Source organism: Glycine max, chromosome 18 (assembly GCF_000004515.6).
Source record: "Glycine max cultivar Williams 82 chromosome 18, Glycine_max_v4.0, whole genome shotgun sequence".
NCBI lineage: Eukaryota > Viridiplantae > Streptophyta > Magnoliopsida > Fabales > Fabaceae > Glycine > Glycine max.
Window position 1 is genome coordinate 14,315,653 of NC_038254.2, and position 19,012 is coordinate 14,334,664.

A 19,012-nucleotide genomic window follows, 5' to 3' on the forward strand; every position below is an offset into this window, starting at 1 on the left:
GATTTGTACAAATTTTAAGTGTTGCAAATCTATTGAAAATTATATTTATTCTCTCTCATAAATGAATGGTTATGTGGTAATTTAATTGATTATTTTTTTAATCCATTTACTTTTAGACTGAACGTTTTCGTACAAATTAGTAGTACTAAATTACTACTGTGGAAGGGCTAACATGAATATCATGTGATTGGTTCTTTTTACCCCTACAAAGTGTGTTGAGTATTTTAAACAAAATTATAAATGTGCTATTTTTTTGTTACATTAGAAGCTAACACCACAAGTGTCATGACGTTTAAGATGTTGGGAGAATACCTGCAATCTATTTGTTGCCTCTGTGTTGAAATTATGTGTGGGAACAAGTTAAAGTGTTTTAAGTTGTTTTATGATTATAGTCAGAGTCGGAAAAATAGGTTTCTGAATAGTAAGTTTGCCGAAATCATATGCTTATGACAATAAATATACACCAACTTTAATTAATATCATACAAAATGGTCCATTGCACAAAACTAATGCAAACCTAACAAACGTATAAATTATCAACTCATACAGTTGTATATCATATTATCATATTAATTCATATAGTACGAATCATCGATAAGTTTGTTTTAAAAGAAAGACTAAATTACACTAACTAGTTTTGAAATCTCAAAAAATTACTCAAGTTTTTTTTTAAAAAAAAATATTTGCAGCAACCTCGCTTATAGGAGAATATGGTGTTATGTTTTTTAGTTGGAGTAATGTAAAGTAAAAAGGGTCTTAGCATAATATTTTTCAAACAAAGAGAGATCAGTGTAGGAGTTAAAAAAAATGTATAAATTTCACAAAACATCATGAATACTTAGAATATTTTACTCTTGAAGGGAAAATATGAATTATAATTATTTACTAAACAATAATTAGAGCTATTCACAAATAAATAGGCCCAATCATAGAACCAAGTAAACCCTCGTTTTAGATTTTTTTAAAATATTATTAATTGTTATCATCTCATAAAAAAGGAAGATGTTACTAACTAATATCAGTTGATTCGCGTCTTCGATGGAACTCCACCGTGCCTTAGCCAAATAAGTAATGATAAATACATTTTAACCAATAATCAAGCCAATTTAACCACTTATTTATAATCAACCAATAAGTTAATATCAATCTATTTCAAATTCATTAGGGATTCAATTAAATATATTTGACAAACGATTAATCAACCACACCTTATCTCCTCACCAAATGGTGTTAACCATAAGTAATCAAGTAGTTTGATAATTATTAATTAAAATGAGACTGTAAAAAACTGTGTATGATAATTACATTACTCATCAACAATGGTACATCAGATCACACTATTTTAGGACAAAGCATGTCTTAAGGTTCATCCTTTACTTCATTGTATTCCAAACGCACACCTAGAAAGAATCATCAACTAATGTTTAATTTTTTTCTCTTTCTCTCTCTCTATATCTACTCCATCTATAAGTTTACTCAGCATTATTGGTACCACTATTGCTCCCTCTCCTGCTTGCTGTTGTGTTCTTCAATATCTGCAAAGAGCAATTACATGATTGAGCAAAATAAAGCCAGACAAAAGTGACACAGTATGCAAATTATGGTTTGTTATGGGCACATAGAACTGATAGGAGAAGTTACAAGCATATGAACCTTGGTATTTTTTCCATGCACATTAATCTAGGTATAACCCAGTAAAACATCCTTAAAAAGACTTGAATTCCTTCCACTTGGACCAACACAGTTTCCTAAACCATATTTGATATGATATACATAAAGTCCTATCTAAAGTCTAATATGACACTGGTGATAATGTCATGGCTAAGAAAACATAAATATCCCCTTTGTTCCTTTCTAAAACAAATTTTGAGTACAAGTCAACAATAGACACGAGATAGTCATGATTCCATTTTAAAAGGTTTTGGTTTGTCAATTTTATCCAAAGTAAATAAGATCATGTAGCCCGCTTAAAGAACAATAACATCATGGTGACAGTGATGATGAGTGAGTAACAGACATGTATATATAAAGTTGTGATGATGACAATGATAACATGATAATTAAATATGCAAAGTTAGTGTACTTGTCTAAGCATTTGGTTTTCATTCTGCAAAGTGGAAAGTCTTTCTTTGAGCTCTGAGTTCTTCTTCTCTAAGTCTTTGACTCTTGTTTCCAAATCAATCAAATATGCCTTCTTCCTCTCCCTTGCTTGCTGAGCCGAAACTCTATTCCTCAGTAGCCTATTTCCATTTTCAAATGCCCTCAGTAGTCAATCACAGGAAAAAAAGGTTTCAGTAGATGCCAGATAGGACCAAGTATATATATATACCTCTTTAGCCGCTTGCTTTCTTTATCAGCTGGGCTTCTCCCTCTCTTCTTCTGGCTGTCCCCTGTCCCCTGAGCACGTTCTGTACCAGCATTTGAACCGGCATCTGGCCGAGAGGCTGAAGTTCCAGCGCTTTCACCTCCAATCTCCGGCACTCTTCTTATCTCTTCATCACTCTCAGGACCTGAATTATGCCAATTTTTCACTAGGTTCAAACCCACACTAACCATTTTTCTTTATTTATATGAAAGCAACACAACAGGAGGGATATTTTGATTCAAGGAAAAGAAAATTCAATAAGGAAAATACTAGTCCTATTATGTACATCAATTATAATTTCAAATAGTTTAAACACATATAGTAGAGGTATTATGCAGAAAAAGTTAGTAGCTTTTATAAAGAAAGAGACTTTCATCTATTTCAAATTTAAAGGAATTGAAGTAAAATTTTTAAGTTCTTTGATATGTTTAAAACTCTTGCAGGAACTGTAATAAAAAGATATTTTCATTTAAAGAATTCATAATAACCATAAAAAGTGATATGCTGCCATCACTTCTGGTTAGCTCAATACCTGGTTGCTTTGGATCAGCATATGGAAGTGAGTGAACCTTTTCGGATTGACCCATAGGATCTGATGTAGTTTGCATAGATTGAGCATCAGAAGTAGCACATGGAAACTCACCAGACATCTGACCAGAAAAGACAGAATTATTTAATATTAGTATATAGTACATTATTTTTACAAAATCGCATACCAAATATATAACATACATGAGTTCATGAAATATAACATACATAACACTGATTATAGTGAATAGATTACAAAGTTCAAACAAAATTAATAACATATTAGTCAATATCTAATCAAGCTACATAATTGCATACTAGAAACAAAATTTACACTGTTATGTATAAGTAAGCATCTGGCAACATTAAAAGTGAAAACATGGAGTAAGATCTTCAAAGCTTTCATAATTTTCAAACTTAACTCAAGCTTGTACAAGTTTGAGTAATTGAGTCTGAGCATGTTTAAACAATTGTGAGTTCACAAGTTCCCACATTTTTGCTGGTACACTTGCGATTTCACCCAAGTAGAGAAACTCAGAATCAGCAAAATACATTACCGGTTGCCCGTTTACTAGATGGGGGTTTGGTATATGAGAATCATGTCCAGAAGATGAAGAGAGGTCAGCATCTTCTTCCCACAGCATCCCCGACTTGGAATTGTTTCCTTGGCCATAGTTGATCCCATTATCTAGATCATCAGCATCGTCTTCGTCATCATCATCTCCCTCCACTTCAGCACCCTCTGATATCCAGATTCATCTTGTTCATTGTAAATTCCGATGAGGGAAAGACCAAAACATATAACATTTATGCACAAGCTAACCTTGGCGACTTGTGAATGTAGTCTTGCACTGGGGACAAGATTGGCTCACATTTTTCAGCTCATACTCGTAACAAGAATGACAAAGTGGGAAGCCACACTCATGACAAGCAACAAAGAGGTCACCAGTAGCCGTTAATCCAATGGTGTCACCACATATTTGACAAATCTGACCATTTAAATTCTTCAAGGGTTTAGACTGCAGAGTATAGTAATTATACAAGACAGAATTAGAATTGCATAACCAAAATTTAAGCCTATGCAGATCAATCTCTTACAAGATTCTATGCAAAAATGAAAAGATTTCATCATGACCATGATTTTGACAAAATTAGTGATGAAATCTTTGATATGCATCACGATCAGAAAATCACTCACAGTTAACGACCAATTTTCATTACCAATACCAGACTGCAAACTACAATCACAATTCTTCCAAGTGCTAATGGTCTCATCCAAAGACTAAGCTGCACTATTTCAATGACACACTTCTGAAGTCGAACCTACCACATATAGATGAAACTCCACACACTAAATGCAAGTTACAAATTCAAACAAAAGCATCAAATTCAACTCCCAAACACCCCCATTAAGACAAACACCATCAATGGGAAAGCACACGAGCAATCAAACATACCAAGATCCAACCATCCTAACTAAGTTAAAGACCCTGCAAACACTTTCTACCAACAATTCCAACCCACAAAAAGAATGCAACAAATAACCCAACACAAACCTTAAAGCAAGGAAAAAAACAAAAACAAGCCACCCCTACATAATATTTTTAAAAAATAAAACTTGCATGACCCATTTCCATTGCAAGCATAAAAATTCAAACTTTGAAGTCAATCACACACAGTGAAAGAACAAAATTCTGAGAGCCAATTGAGAAAAAACACAAAACATAGTCTTCATCAAAAGTCCCATGAAGCAAAAAAAGTGTTGAAAGAAAGCCAGAGACACCGACCCCACTGTCAGAACCGTGTCTAACTCTAACAAGTTCGTTCCTTTCATGCGACCCCGTTACCATTCCGCCACTTCGTTCCATATTCTTCTCAAAAACTTCACCAACTACACACTTCTCTTTCTCTCTCTCTCTCTCTTTCTTACTTCAGTTGTTGTTGTTCCCGCTGCCATGTTCTGTTATTCAAAGCGTAACTGTGGCCGTTGGATCCTGAAAGATCCGACGGTGATGAAGGAGTGATCGTGGAGCGACGTGAACCATGTAGAATTCGCTTAATCAAAGGCTGGTTGTGAGATATCGTGGACGATTTTAGACCGTTGGATTTGTTTTGCATCGAACGGATGAGACTTGGGATGAGGGTAATTGAATGGGGGACCACGTGGCATGTGCTGTGCTGTTTTCTTTCCCTTATTGGGAAGAAAACTCAATAAATATTAAATAATTGTATTCTTTGGTTACCCACTTAGAGCCAAGGCTCCACCGTACTTTTATAGAAGTATTTCCTTTCTTGTTTTTCTATTAATGTGCATTGGGAATTTTGTTAGCAAGGTTTGAATGGAAAAATCTAAACATACCTTAAGTAGTCATTTTTCTTATTTTTCTATGAAAATGTACCTTAAGAACAAATTGTACTTATGGGGTTTGTTTCTTTTATAAAAAAAACCAATATTAGTAAAAGATTAATTAAAATAAGTTTGACAAAATTTAGAAAGAGAAAAAATGATTATACATTAAAAAGTGTAAAAAGTTATACATAGTTATTCAATCACAATCTGTCATATATATGATAAGTATGTTGATTTTTAAAATAATTATCCTAAAATAATTCAAACGATAATTTATTATTGAATAATAATTTAAAATTGTTTTCATTATCAGTACACAACATTAAAATAATTTAGAGATGCATGTTGTACAAGTTAGGCAAAAAGTTTAGGGACTTATATTGGATTAGGATTTCAAAAGAATTTATTTTATTAAAAAGGTCTTGAGGTATTCAATCAGGATTTTTAAATATTATAAATAAGTGTTGTGGTATTCAATTAAGGCTTTTAAGATTTTTTAAGGAAGACAACAAACATGGTGGTTTTCAATTAAATTTTTTTATAACTTATAAAAAGTCATTTTGGTATTTAAAAATATAAATTTTGATAGATTGTGTTTTAGGACGGATTTCGATGTATTTCATCAACTTTTTAGTATACATCCATCAAACATTCTCACCAAATTCTTTAGATTTTGTTCGACTTTTTTCTTTCTTTTTCTATTGATTGTTAGACTTTCTTTTCTCTTATCACACATACCCTCTTCTCTCTCTAATAGTAGTATTCAAAATGTGTGTGTCATATATATTTCTCTTATCCTTTCTGGAATAAAAAAATTGTCAAATATACTTCTTCCATTTGCACTTTTTCCTTTGTTTTTTAAATTAAATTCTTACGTGTTAAAAACTAATATGCTTTCCTTATAGTGATAATATTCATCACCTGCTCGATGCAATATTTTCATAACAGTCACCCTTAATTTTGTCATCAACATAACTTAGTAACTCTCCTATCAATTTTTCACTCTAACTACTCCTTTTTAGTATATGTTTATCATTGCACCCCATTTAAAAATGTCATTAGATTTATTATGAAATAATTATAGTAATTAAAAAAAATCAGAAAACCAACGTATAATCTTAAATTTATTGTTCAAATCTAAAAGTGAGAATGAGAAGAAGATATTGCAAGAAATGTTAGTATATAAGGATATAAAGCTAGAATCCGTATATCTATTAAAAGATTAAAAAAATTATGTTGGTTTTACTTTTTTTTATCCAAACCTCGTCATTTTTTATTATTTTTTTCACTAACTCTTGTAATTTTGAATGTGTTTTTAAGAAATTCATAAAATTCTTTCAAATCTTATAAATCTGTAAAGTTCTTTCAAATTCTTTAAATTTTTATGGTATAAATCCAAATTATCATAAAAATCTTGTAAAGAAATATAATAAGTCATAATATTCCTACATAATCTTTAAAATTCACAAGACTTTTTTATGTTAAAATAGTCTTTTAAAGTCCGAATCTAATACACCGCTTAATTTTGAGAATTGTGAAAATAATTACAAATAGTCTTAAAATCTTAAAGAAAGAAAATATTTATTTTACCAATTAATCACATAGTATTAAAATCTTAAAGAAAGAAAATATTTATTTTACCAATTAATCACATATTAGAAAATCAAGTTACATTATTCATATATTTTCACTTTGTTGGTATGCATATTGACTTGGATGTTAAAGTGTCTTCTTAAGGCATTGTCTAAACTAGGAGGGGACATTATCGGTGGAAGGTGGTTGAGGGAGGAAGGGAGTCAAGCAAAGGAATCTGGCACAAATCCTGATAAATCAAGGACCATTAATAGGGAGATAAGGAAATCAATGCAGATTTCATAAGTGAAGAATCTATTTTGGTTAGCAAAACAACCTTAATGTGTGGCTATATCAAAAGAGTACTAATCACCAACCAACCAGTATCGTAACTACTACCACTACTGATACACAAAATATTATACCAAAACAAAAAAAACAATGAGGGGGAAGAGGACACTGCTAAAATATTGGCGAGCAAAAAAGGAGACAGGGAAAAGGGAGAGAGGATGGCATGGATTGTGACCAGACTAATGAAGGAGAGAAAGGTGAAAGTGGCTCTTATCAGAATGCTTCTAACAATTACTTTTTATTGGTAGAACCTGGCAACCAGATTTGCCAAGGAAGATGGGTATTTTGAGTTGGAATTGTCACGGGATAGGTCAACATCGGGCAACTCCTACACTCAAAGACCTGGTTCGGTCTCACAAGGTTGATGTAGTTTTCTTGTGTGAGACACTTGCAATTGTGAGTAAGATTGAGGAGGTTCAAAACATAGAGGATCACTGGCTTTTATGGTGTTCCAGAGAGGAGTAAAAGAAATGAATCTTGGGACTTGTTACGTTTGCTAGCAACAAGATCTCTATTGCCATAGTGTGTGATTGAAGATTTTAATGATCTCCTTAGCATGGATGATAAGAGGGGGCAGGTAGACCATCCATTAGGGCTTCTAAATGGTTTTAGGAGTACAGTCATGTGCAGTGGTCTTAGAGATGTTCGCCTAGAGGGTTATCAATTTATGCGGGCGAGAGGAAGGGGTATTGAGGAATTGGTGGAGGAGAGGCTTGATAAGGCACTCACATCTCATGAATGGATAGATGTTTTCCTAAATTGTAAGTTGCAGAACTTGATAGCAATGATATTTTATCACTTTCTAATATGGCTTTGTGGCGTCCCCAAAATAATGACTGGTTTAATAGTAATGATTTAAATAACAAAAACCATGGTAAATTTTTTTTTCTTTTTCTTCTTCATTTCTTTCTCTTTTCACAATAATTAGGTTCAGAAGGAAAATCCTCACTATAGAGTCCTGAATGGCCAGTTCACAACTCTATTCGGAGTCATTTCTTTCTTACCGCTCGTACTCTCTAAACTATTTTGTTGTTTAAAAAGGCAGAGTATACCAGCCATTACTTTAGGTCGTCACGTGAAAATAGTAAAATAAAATACGGTCGGTAAACTCTTTTGCAAATAAAGTTTGCTAATGCTTTCTTTTCAAATAACAAGATTAAACATAAGTACATTCATCATTTAAAGCTGTCCAAAATATGGGAGTTTTATAAAATACATAGTGTCATCCAGAGCAAAGGTGTCCACAGTGGTGGCTTCAGCCACATGTATACAATCATCAAATTCCTATACAATAGGTCTACCCGTACAAAAACAAAAGAGTAAACCTAACAGTCAGTCCTAGATACACCCACCCTCAAAAAGTATATAAAACTAATCTGAAGAGCTGTCTACTATGATGAAGAGCCTCCACTGATCGCCATCTCTCCAGGACCACTATCCTCCGTAGAGTCTGCCTCAGATGCCGACATGACGTCCTCGGGAGAATCCACCTTAGGGAGTGGGTCTTCATCACCCTCTAGAAAGTCAAGAGCATCCACAGCAGGCTCAGGAGGTAGCTCCTCGGGATCCTCCTCAGGGTCTTCCTCGGATGACGTCACCTCGATCACTTGGACTGGATCCACTAGACGGTATGGTGTAGGCGTGGGTAGTATCCACTCCTCAGTGCGCTGAAGCGTGCGCGTGGGTTCATCTGGATGCACCAATGAAGTAGCCGTAAATCGAATCGTGGCCCGAAATCGGCACCTCGTGTTGCCTTCGAGGGTCTCCCAAGCTCCCTCTAGGCACTCCATCTCCACTCGATCATGGATTAGCTGCGCCGCCATCACGATCTACAAGAAAGAAAAGAAAGGGGTAGACTCTTTCACGAAAATCTAACTACGCCGCACACAATTCGTCTCATAACCACTACATGCAAGTAAAAGGGGTATCTTAAGGCTTTTCATCTCTGGTAATCGATTACACAGCCTTGGTAATCGATTACCAGAGGCCAAACTTGAATTACACAGCTTCAGGACATGAAAACCTGAAAAAGGCACTGTGTAATCGATTACACATACTTGGTAATCGAATACCAGTGACCCATTCCTCTGTGTAATCGATTACACAGACTGGTAATCGATTACCAGAGGCCTCCACAATCTTCCAGTTCCCTTTTTAAGCCTGGTAATCGATTACACCCCTTGGTAATCGATTACCAGAGACCATCTTAGCCTCCTGTCTTCATTTTTAAGCCTTGTAATCGATTACCCACCCTTGGTAATCGATTACCAGAGGCCATATCCCATATATCAATCAAAATTCACAGCTGGCCAGCCACCACACAAGTCTCCTTACTTTGTGGTCTTTGTTCCTTTTATCTGTTGACTGCCAGGAGCTCGCCTGCTTAGGTACATCACAGGTTCTCACTGACTGACTATGCCCGGGTTGGGTTGGGATTGATCAAGCTTGGTTGTGGGCAATAGCACCCCACCTGACGTCCCCAAGGTCTCCTGACCCCCGCGACATATCTCCAGGTACCACTATGTGGTCAACGAATAAAAGCAGGAAGTTTCACCCTTCTACACTTCCTTGTTTCAAGCTTGTAGGATTATGGGGTACCCATCACATGTGGTACTAGGTGGCAGTCGGGCGATGGTGCAAAACAAGTTTTCCGCATCCACAAATCACGTATAAACCCACCATCCCCTGTTGCCCACCTCCAACTGAGCTCACGTACTCCCACGTAGCCCATATCCTCGTTTCTCTCAACACCGGGTCCCCATCAATCCTCCCAAGCTTCCCCAACATCCAGGTAATTCAACATCCAAATCATCACAAACTACAAACCAAGCAAAACAGGGCAAAGGCAGAAAACTCTGCCCAAAACTCAAACCAAAATCAAAGCTTTTTCTCACTTAAAGACCCCAGTAACATTTCCTTCGTTCCAATTCGTTAACCGTTGGATCGACTCGAAAATTTTACTGGAAGTCTCTAGTACATAAGTCTACATTTTGACCGTTGGGATCTACTAGCAAACATCCAGAACTCATTCTGTACTACTCTTTCCACAACCAGCAAATACATAGCATTTTTCTGCACTTATGCAAAATTCTGCTACACATTTCAACAGCAAAATTCTGCATAAAGTGCAGATTTCGAAAACCACTCTTTCCCTCATCCAATTTTGCCCAAATTGAATCCTACAAGTCCCAAATCATGTACCAATCATGTCTAAACCAAGGACAAGCTTCAGACCAAAGCAACTCAAAATCTAGGTATCCAAAACCCCTCAATTTAATGGATTTTCAAGGTTTGAGAAGTGAAATTGGGAATGAGGTAAATTTGGAGCAAACTCTCACCTTACACAAGTCTATAACATCAATTTAAACTTTCTCAAACTGGATTTACACCTAAAATTCCACCGAATCAAAATTTGACTCCTCAACACCCAATTTTACCCTAGAAATGGCTCGTTGTTCACTTTGGTCATTTGTTTTTCTCTCTTGCACAACCCAAGCTTCTCATAAGTCCTAAATGACATTTCAAACTAGGATTAACTCACTTTAACCTCCAAATACCACTAAATCCAGATTTGGCCTTCCAACTCTCAAAGTCTCACTCTTTTTCCACTCACAACACCATACTCTCACCTTCTAACCCTAGGTTAACTCTACCCTTCATCTCTAACAGTTTTCCATAAGCAATTTCAGCACATAAACATCACAAGCATCATCATAAAAACCCTAAAACAGAATGGGTATGTTTAACTCATCCAAACATGGCAAGTTCAACATGCTTTCAACAAGTTTCTTCACAAATAACTATCATGAAGCAGAAAACTAGCAAAACTACCCATCATATCTCCCAAAACCCCATACCCACGGAAATCAAGAGAGAAAGAAGTCCACCCAAACCTGAAATTTCGAAGTCCCACACGTAGAGATGCGCTTCACGACTCCGAAAATGCCCTCCTTTCGTGATTTGGAGTAGAAATGATGGTCAAAGGTTGGAGCTGTGTTGGAGCTTCAATGGTGGAGGAAGAAGAAGGAGAAAAGCAACGTGAGGGAGAGGGAGAGAGAGAGCTGTCTGAAAATGTGGGGCTGAGTGAGGAGAGAGAGAGTTGCTTTTTAGTTTTAAAAAGGCTTTTTCCTCTTTTATTATTATTTTATTTAAGCTATGCCACATGTCTCCATTTGAGTGGAGCAAAAAGGGTCCACTTTCTCTTTTGATTGTGACCCATACACAGCCACAGAAAGTGAGAAAAATCTGACCTTTGAAACGCTAAAATCCTGCCTCGGTTTGCGTGTCATTTCTCTGGTTCCAGTCCCTCGCGTTTCTCTGCGCCCGTCGAGGCCAATTTTTGAAAGTAACCAATATATATATCAAAACGCTCAGAATAAAACCCAGAGCGTGGTTCAGAGGTTGGTTTTGCTTAATTTTAAGTCACACGCAAAACGATGATTTTTAGACTAATTAATTAAGAATTAACCCATAACCTCCCAGTTATGGATTTCTCTTCCTTAATTAGCCTAACCCGCGTATCTTGCCCCCACTATTCCTACTTCTATCAAGAACATATATGCATATACATTGAATAATACTTACATATATATATATATATATATATATATATATATATATATATATATATATATATATATATATATATAATCATTCAAAATAAATCGTTTTCAAAAATTCCGGGTAGAAATTTCCAGGATGTCACAGGCTTCATCTTTCTAAAGCCTATACTTCTCATCGTAAGTATAAATTTAGGTTAAAAAATGCATGGATGTTGGAGGAGGGCATTTCAGACATGGTGTCTAAAGGGTGGCCAAAAGGTTTAAATCATGACCCATGTGCAAAGATTCAAAAGTGCTCCAAGAAGCAAAAGTGTTGTAGCAAATCTTTAAGAGGGGAATATTGATAGGGAAACAAGGGTGCAAGAAGAAACTAGTAGTGAGCCTAGTAAAGACATTAACAATGGGGTGCAACTAGAAAATAGCGCAAAAAGAATAATCATAAAGCCATCATACCTGCAGGACTACGTGTGACGATCTTGTTGAGTTGGCTCAAGGGAAAATTTGCATATGATTGTTGTCTAGAATCAGGGGACAGCAATACCAAAACTGTTTTTCCTGTGATCTTTTCGTTTTTGGTTGTAATCTTTCCTAGCAATAGAATTACAATTCTGTTAGGAAATTTACTCTATAAATATAGCTATGTAATAACCTGCAAATCGTTGAAAAATACAACTTATCTCTAATTCCTCTCCTTCTTCTTTAGGAGGCTCTGGTCCTCGAAATCCAAAACAAGCTTTTTCCTATCATTTGGTGCTCTTGTTGCCATGTCTGATCCTCCCTCCACCGCCGGTTCCTCTAATAACCTCGAAGCTGCCATCCTCAAACTCACTAACCTCCATGCCTCCCTTGGCGAGACAGTCCATACAATGGCCTAGAAGTTTGATGCCCTTATGCTCCACCTTGCCTCATCCCCTTTCTCATCCTCCACTGCAACTCCACCCACTCCCACCTTCTTCCCTATTCCCGCAACACAAAACAGAATGAAACTCGACATCCCACGATTTGATGGCACTACCCTTTTGGGTGGGTGCTTAAAATCAATCAATATTTCCAATACCATGCCATACTAGAACAAGATCGACTTACCATCATTTCATTCTACATGGATGGCCGCGCCCTCGCGTGGTTCCAGTGGATGGCCAACAATGGCCAGTTCACTTTTTGGCCTGCTTTCATCCAGGCACTCCAAACCTGCTTCACGTCTTCCTACTACGACAACCCACTGGAACCCTCTTCAAGCTACAGCAGACCGACACCGTTGCTCAGTATCTTTCAGACTTTGAGGACTTAGCCAATCGAATAGTTGGGCTAACTCCTCAATTTCTTATGAGCTGCTTCATTTTGGGGCTCACGCTCGACATCTGCCGCAAAGTACAGACATTGCAACCCCTGACCTTGGTGCAGGCTGTCGGGCTTGCTCGTCTCCAGGAAGAAAAGCTCCTGGACACACGACCCCCCTTCCGCAACCGTGCTCCTCCGATCTTGCCCGTGCCACAACCACGCCCAACTCCCTCGCTTGCGTTGCTCTCTCCTCCGATTCCACGCTTGCCTCCACCCCGTCCACCGCCCACCTTGAAGCACATGTCGCCAGAGGAGATTATCTCTCGTCGCGAACGAGGCCTGTGCTTCAATTGCGACGAGAAGTACCATAGAGGCCACCGTTGTGCCTCTAGGGTTTTCTTCTTAGTCACGGAAAAGGACGAAGCTATTGACCCTAATATAGAAGGACTTGACCCGGGCCCAGAACCACCCGATATCCATGTCTCAGTTTTGGCCTAAATTAGTTTTAATTCCTTAGCGGTATAGTTGGCCTCGGAAACACTCCGTTTGATCGGCATGGTCGTCGGCCACTTTATGGTTGTCCTTGTGGATGGTGGGAGCACCCACAACTTCATCCAAGAGGAATTGGTGGCCCAACTTGGATTACAGACTCGGGATACAAGCCCACTGCGAGTTATGGTTGGAAATGGCCAACACTTAGTTTGCACTCGCTATTGCGCGGACATTTCTCTCACCATCCAGCACTTTACTTGTGTGGTGGACCTGTATGTGCTGCCCATTGCTGGCACGAACATCATTCTCGGTGTACAATGGCTAAAATTGCTTGGGTCGGTGCTCACTGACTATAGTACTATGAGTATGAAGTTCTTCTATGATGGCCAACTCATAGAACTTCACGGAGATACGAAGCCCATGTTGACTATGTTGACCCCACCCCAGTTTCGCCGCTTAACTCGTAAATCAGATACTAGCTCCTTCTATCATATTGTGGTGTTAGCAGAGGCCCAGTCTTCGGACTCCAGTATACCTCTTCCTCCTCGTATCCAAGCTTTAGTGGATCACTTTGGTGCCTTATTCCAACCACCATCCTTATTGCCGCCGGAGAGGGTGACTGACCACCACATCCACTTAATTTTGCTAGTCGCACCGGTGAATGTGCTTCCTTATCGGTACCCCCATTACTAAAAGTGGAAAATTGAGCTTCAGGTGGAATCAATGTTGCAAAAGGGGCTTATTCGTCCGAGTACAAGCCCTTTCTCATCACCAGTGCTGCTCGTCAGGAAGCAGGATGGCTCTTGGCAATTTTGTGTGGACTATAGGGCACTTAATGCGGTGACCATCTGTGACCGGTTTCCTATCCCCACCATCGACGAGCTTCTTGATGAATTGGGCAATGCTTGCTGGTTTTCGAAATTGGATTTATTGCAAGGCTACCACCAAATTCGGATGCATTCGCCAGACATTGCCAAAACAGCATTTCGGATGCACCATGGGCACTATGAATTCAAGGTTATGCCTTTTGGCTTGTGCAATGCTCCTTCATCCTTCCAGGCGACTATGAATATGATTTTCAGGCCGTTCCTCCATCGCTTTATTATCGTCTTCTTCGACGATATTTTGATTTATAGCATGACCTTCGAGGAACATGTTGGCACACGTGGAGCAAGCCTTTCAGGTCCTTTTGGACAATCAATTTGTCCTTAAATTTTCTAAATGCTCATTCGCATAGCAACAGGTGGAATACCTTGGACACGTGGTTTCGCAAAAGGGGGTGGAACCAGTTTCCACAAAGGTGGAGGCGGTACACCAATGGCCGGTACCATAATCCATTAAAGCTTTACGAAGCTTTTTGGGCCTCACGAGATTCTATTGAAGGTTTATCAAGGGTTATGCCACGATTGCCGCTCCGTTGGTGGCAGCAACCACAATGGATCCTTTTAGATGGACCATTCCAGCTTAGATAGCATTCGACCGTTTGAAGCAAGCTCTGTCCAAAGCATCGATCCTTGCATTACTGGACTTCTAGTTACCATTCACAGTTGAGACAAACGCTTCTGGTGTAGGCATGGGTGCAATCCTTTCCCAGTAAGGCCATCCCATCGCATATTTTAGTAAGCCATTGCCGCCCAAGCTTCAACGGTCCACCACTTATGTCAGAGAAATGTTTGCAGTCACGGCGACGGTCAAGAAGTGGCGGCAATATCTTCTCGGCCACCACTTTACCATTCTTACAGATCACCGCAGTCTAAAGGGGCTGCTCATGCAATTCTTTCAAACCCCATAGTAGCACATGTACCTTGCTCGACTGATGGGGTACGATTACCAAATCCAATTTCATTCAGGTGCCATGAATCAAGCAGCAGATGCGTTATCGCAATTACCAGAACATGCATCCTCTCTGTTGTTCATCTTATTAGTGCCCTGTTTAACTTTTATGGAGGAATTGTGAGCTCAATTGGCTCAAAATCAGAACTATCAAGACCGAATTCAGGCAATTCAATCGTTTCTGGCCAAGTATCCTGAGTTCACCATAGCCAATGGCCTGATACTCCGCAAGGGTCGTATTTGGCTGCCGCCGCAATTGCCCTTGATCACGACACTCCTTCTAGATTACCATGCCACACCGACAAGAGGTCATCTAGGCACTACGAAAACCATAGCTCGTCTGATGGATAATTTCTTTAGGGAAGGGTTGCAAGATGATGTTACTAAGTTTGTCGAGAGTTTCCTTGATTGTCAGCACACCAAGTATGAGACAAAGAGGGTGGCAGGGTTACTTTGCCCTCTTCCGGTTTCGCATCGGCCATAGGAGGATCTCTCCCTAGATTTCATTATGGTCTTGCCTCCTTTTTAGGGAAACACTATTATTCTCGTAGTTGTGGATCACTTTTCTAAGGGTATCCATTTGGGTATGCTTCCCTCTTCTCACACAGCCCATGCTATCGCCTGCTTATTCATGAATATTGTCGGAAAAATCCATGGGCTACCATGAAGCATGGTCTCCGACCGTGATCCCCTTTATATCAGCCGGTTTTGGAAAGAATTATTCTGTCTCAGTGGAACGCAGCTTTGCATAAGCTTAGCATACCACCCACAAAGTGATAGGCAGATAGAAGTTCTTAATAAGGTAATTGAACAATACCTTCAACCCTTTGTTCATTGGCAGCCGAGTTCCTGGGGTAAGCTATTATTGTGGATTGAATGGTCTCACAACACGGCGTGGAATGCTACGACAGGGTCCACACCTTACGAGGTTACCTTTGGGTGGAAACCTTTTAACTTTCTGAAGTACCTCACCGGAAATTCCAAGGTGGATGTTGTTGATGAGATGCTAACTAATTGCGAGGAAGCTTTCCTGCTCATCCGCAAGAAGCTCATTAAGGCACAAGGTCTTATGAAGAAATATGCTGACCAGAAGTGTCGGGAGGTGGTCTACATATTGGTGATTGGGTAATGGTCAAGTTATGACCACGCTGACAAACATCAACCAAACAACAACAAGACTCTTATGGAAAATTGTCCAAGCGCTTCTATGGCCCATTTCAGGTTCTGGATCGCGTGGGGCCCGTTGCCTATCGTTTGAAACTTCCAAAGGGCACTAGTGTTCATCCAGTATTCCACTGTTCTCTTCTGAAGCCGTTTAAGGGGTCGTCAGAGACAACAGACACAACTCCTCTGCCAGACCAAATTGTTCATAATCAGCCCCTTATATCTCCATTAGCAATCCTTGACTATTGTCAAGCTTCATCTGGGGTGGATTCTCACTGGGAAGTTTTAGTCCAATGGTCTGGCCTCTCCCCTGATGAGACCTCGTGGGAAAGCTGGCCCCAATTGTGTCGGGATTATCACCTTGTGGACAAGGTGCATTTGCAAGGGCCGTGGAATGATAGGGAAACAGGGGTGCAAGAAGCAACTAGTAGTGAGCCTAGTAGAGACATTAACAATGGGGTGCAACTAGAAAACAACGCAAAAAGAATAATCATAAAGCCCTCATACCTGCAGGACTACATGTGACGATCTTGTTGAGTTGGATAAGGGAAAATTTGCAGATGATTGTTGTCTGGAATCAGGGGATAGCAATACCAAAACCGTTTTGCCTGTGATCTTTTCGTTTTTGCTTGTAATCTTTCCTAGCAACAAAATCACAATTCTGTTAGGAAATTTACTCTATAAATATAGCTATGTAATAACCTGCAGATCAATGAAAAATACAACTTATCTCTAATTCCTCTCCTTCTTCTCTAGGAGGCTCTGGTCCTCAAAATCTAGAACAAGCTTGTTCCTATCAAATATTGTAGGACAATAAAGAGGTATAAGGGGAGGATGGAATAGTTGAGGCATAGATACGATGCAAGCTCGATAAAGGAGATGAAGGCTCTACAAGAGAGTCTAGGCACACTTCTCGTGTAGGAGGAGAAGTTCTGGCAGCAAAGGGAAAAAAATCATTGGCTTAAGGGGAACTTAAATACTAGAACTTTCAGGCCACGACATCACGGCGGAAAGGAAGAAACACATTAAAGAAGCTCCAAGGAGACAATGAGGTTGAGGTTCATGATCAAGATGGTATTTATGAGGTAGCAAAAAATATTTTACTGATTTGTTTACTGTCTCGAATAAGGTTTATGAGCCAATGTTGGAGGTGATAAATTGTTGCATTTTAGATGAAGATAATGAGAAACTTACTGCAATGTTTAGTTTAGAGGAGTTTATAGAGGTAGTGTTTCATATGGATAACGATAAAGCGTCAAAGCCCATATGGCCTGAACCCAAACTTTTGTAAGAAGTTTTGGGAAATCTATGGTAACGATATTTACCAACAATGCTACAATTGGTAGGAAGCCGGTTCACTCCCTAGCAGTATCAACAACACAAACATCATTTTGATTCTGAAGTGTGATGATCCTGATTTGATGCGTGATCTCAAGCCTATATTTCTTTGCAATGTAGCTTACAAGATATAGTCAAAGGATTTTGCTAATAGGCTAATAAGGGTGCTCCATAATTGTATCTCAGAAGAGCAAGCTGCATTTATTCCAAATCGTTCCATATCGAACAATATTCTGGTAGCCACAAAGGTTGTTCATTATTTGAAATGCAAAACAAAAGGCAAGAAAAAAGAATTGGCCTTTAAGATAGACTCCAGTAAGGCGTACGACAGGGTTGATTGGGGATATCTTGCCGCCACTATGACGAAGATGGGCTTCTCGTAGACATGGATCAAGTGGATAAATGTGTCTTACTTCGGTTGCATACTTAATAGAGGGATCCATTATCCTCTTATCTGTTTATTATCTATTCTGAAGGATTTATAACACTCATTAAGCGAGCCTTGGCTACAGGGGACCACCATGGGGTGAAGATTTGTATATATGCTCCAAATGTTTTGCACTTACTATTCGCGGATGATTGATTCCTCTTCTTTCGTGCTTCTGCCAAAGAGAGTGATGTATGTGAAATATCTTAGAAGTGCATAAGGCTACACCGGGCCAAGCTATTAACTTGGCCAAATTTGAAATATTTTTCAGCAGGAATATTACCCATGAGGAGCGTCAGAATATCATATTGGTTCGTATTGCAAGGATATAGCAAAACAAGATCAAACTAAAGAGAAAGATAGATTCACATATACACAGAGAATGATATTGTTATTCTTCTAAGTAATCAATATATTCTCCACATGGCAACAACAAGGGGTTATTTATACAATAGTAACCCCAAAGTTACAAAAGCCACAATCGTTAAAAAGTGGTTACAACGGAAATGTTAAAAGCGGTTACACTAAATATAGAGTCAATAGTTACTACATTCTCCACCTTAACTCTACAATTCTAATAGCACTAATCTCAGAAAAATCCTACCAAGCTTAAGCACTTCTCAAATTTATCCCTTGGGAGGGATTTAGTCAACATATCAACTGGATTGTCTTCAGATGTAGTCTTCACTAGTTTGATTGCTCCTGATTCCACCACTTCATGAATGAAGTAACACTTTACATCAATATGC

At 38.6% G+C, this 19,012-nt stretch overlaps 1 protein-coding gene across 2 annotated transcripts; it reads right to left on the minus strand.

Moving 5' to 3' along the window:
* Positions 1-1,242: 1,242 nt before the first annotated feature.
* Positions 1,243-4,839, minus strand: BZIP36 (bZIP transcription factor bZIP36). 2 transcript variants are annotated; one of them, NM_001250343.2, is made up of 7 exons: positions 4,681-4,822; positions 3,717-3,912; positions 3,451-3,635; positions 2,898-3,015; positions 2,330-2,510; positions 2,084-2,240; positions 1,243-1,535 (listed from the first exon to the last, which is right to left on the minus strand). In NM_001250343.2, the coding sequence occupies exons 1-7, from the start codon at positions 4,759-4,761 to the stop codon at positions 1,473-1,475; spliced, it is 981 nt and encodes a 326-aa protein (NP_001237272.2). In that variant the 5' UTR covers positions 4,762-4,822; the 3' UTR covers positions 1,243-1,472. The 2 variants fall into 2 exon arrangements, with proteins under 2 accessions (NP_001237272.2, XP_006601864.1); XM_006601801.3 differs by having other exon boundaries at positions 1,280-1,535; positions 3,717-3,882; positions 4,681-4,839.
* Between the last annotated feature and the right edge of the window lie 14,173 nt (positions 4,840-19,012).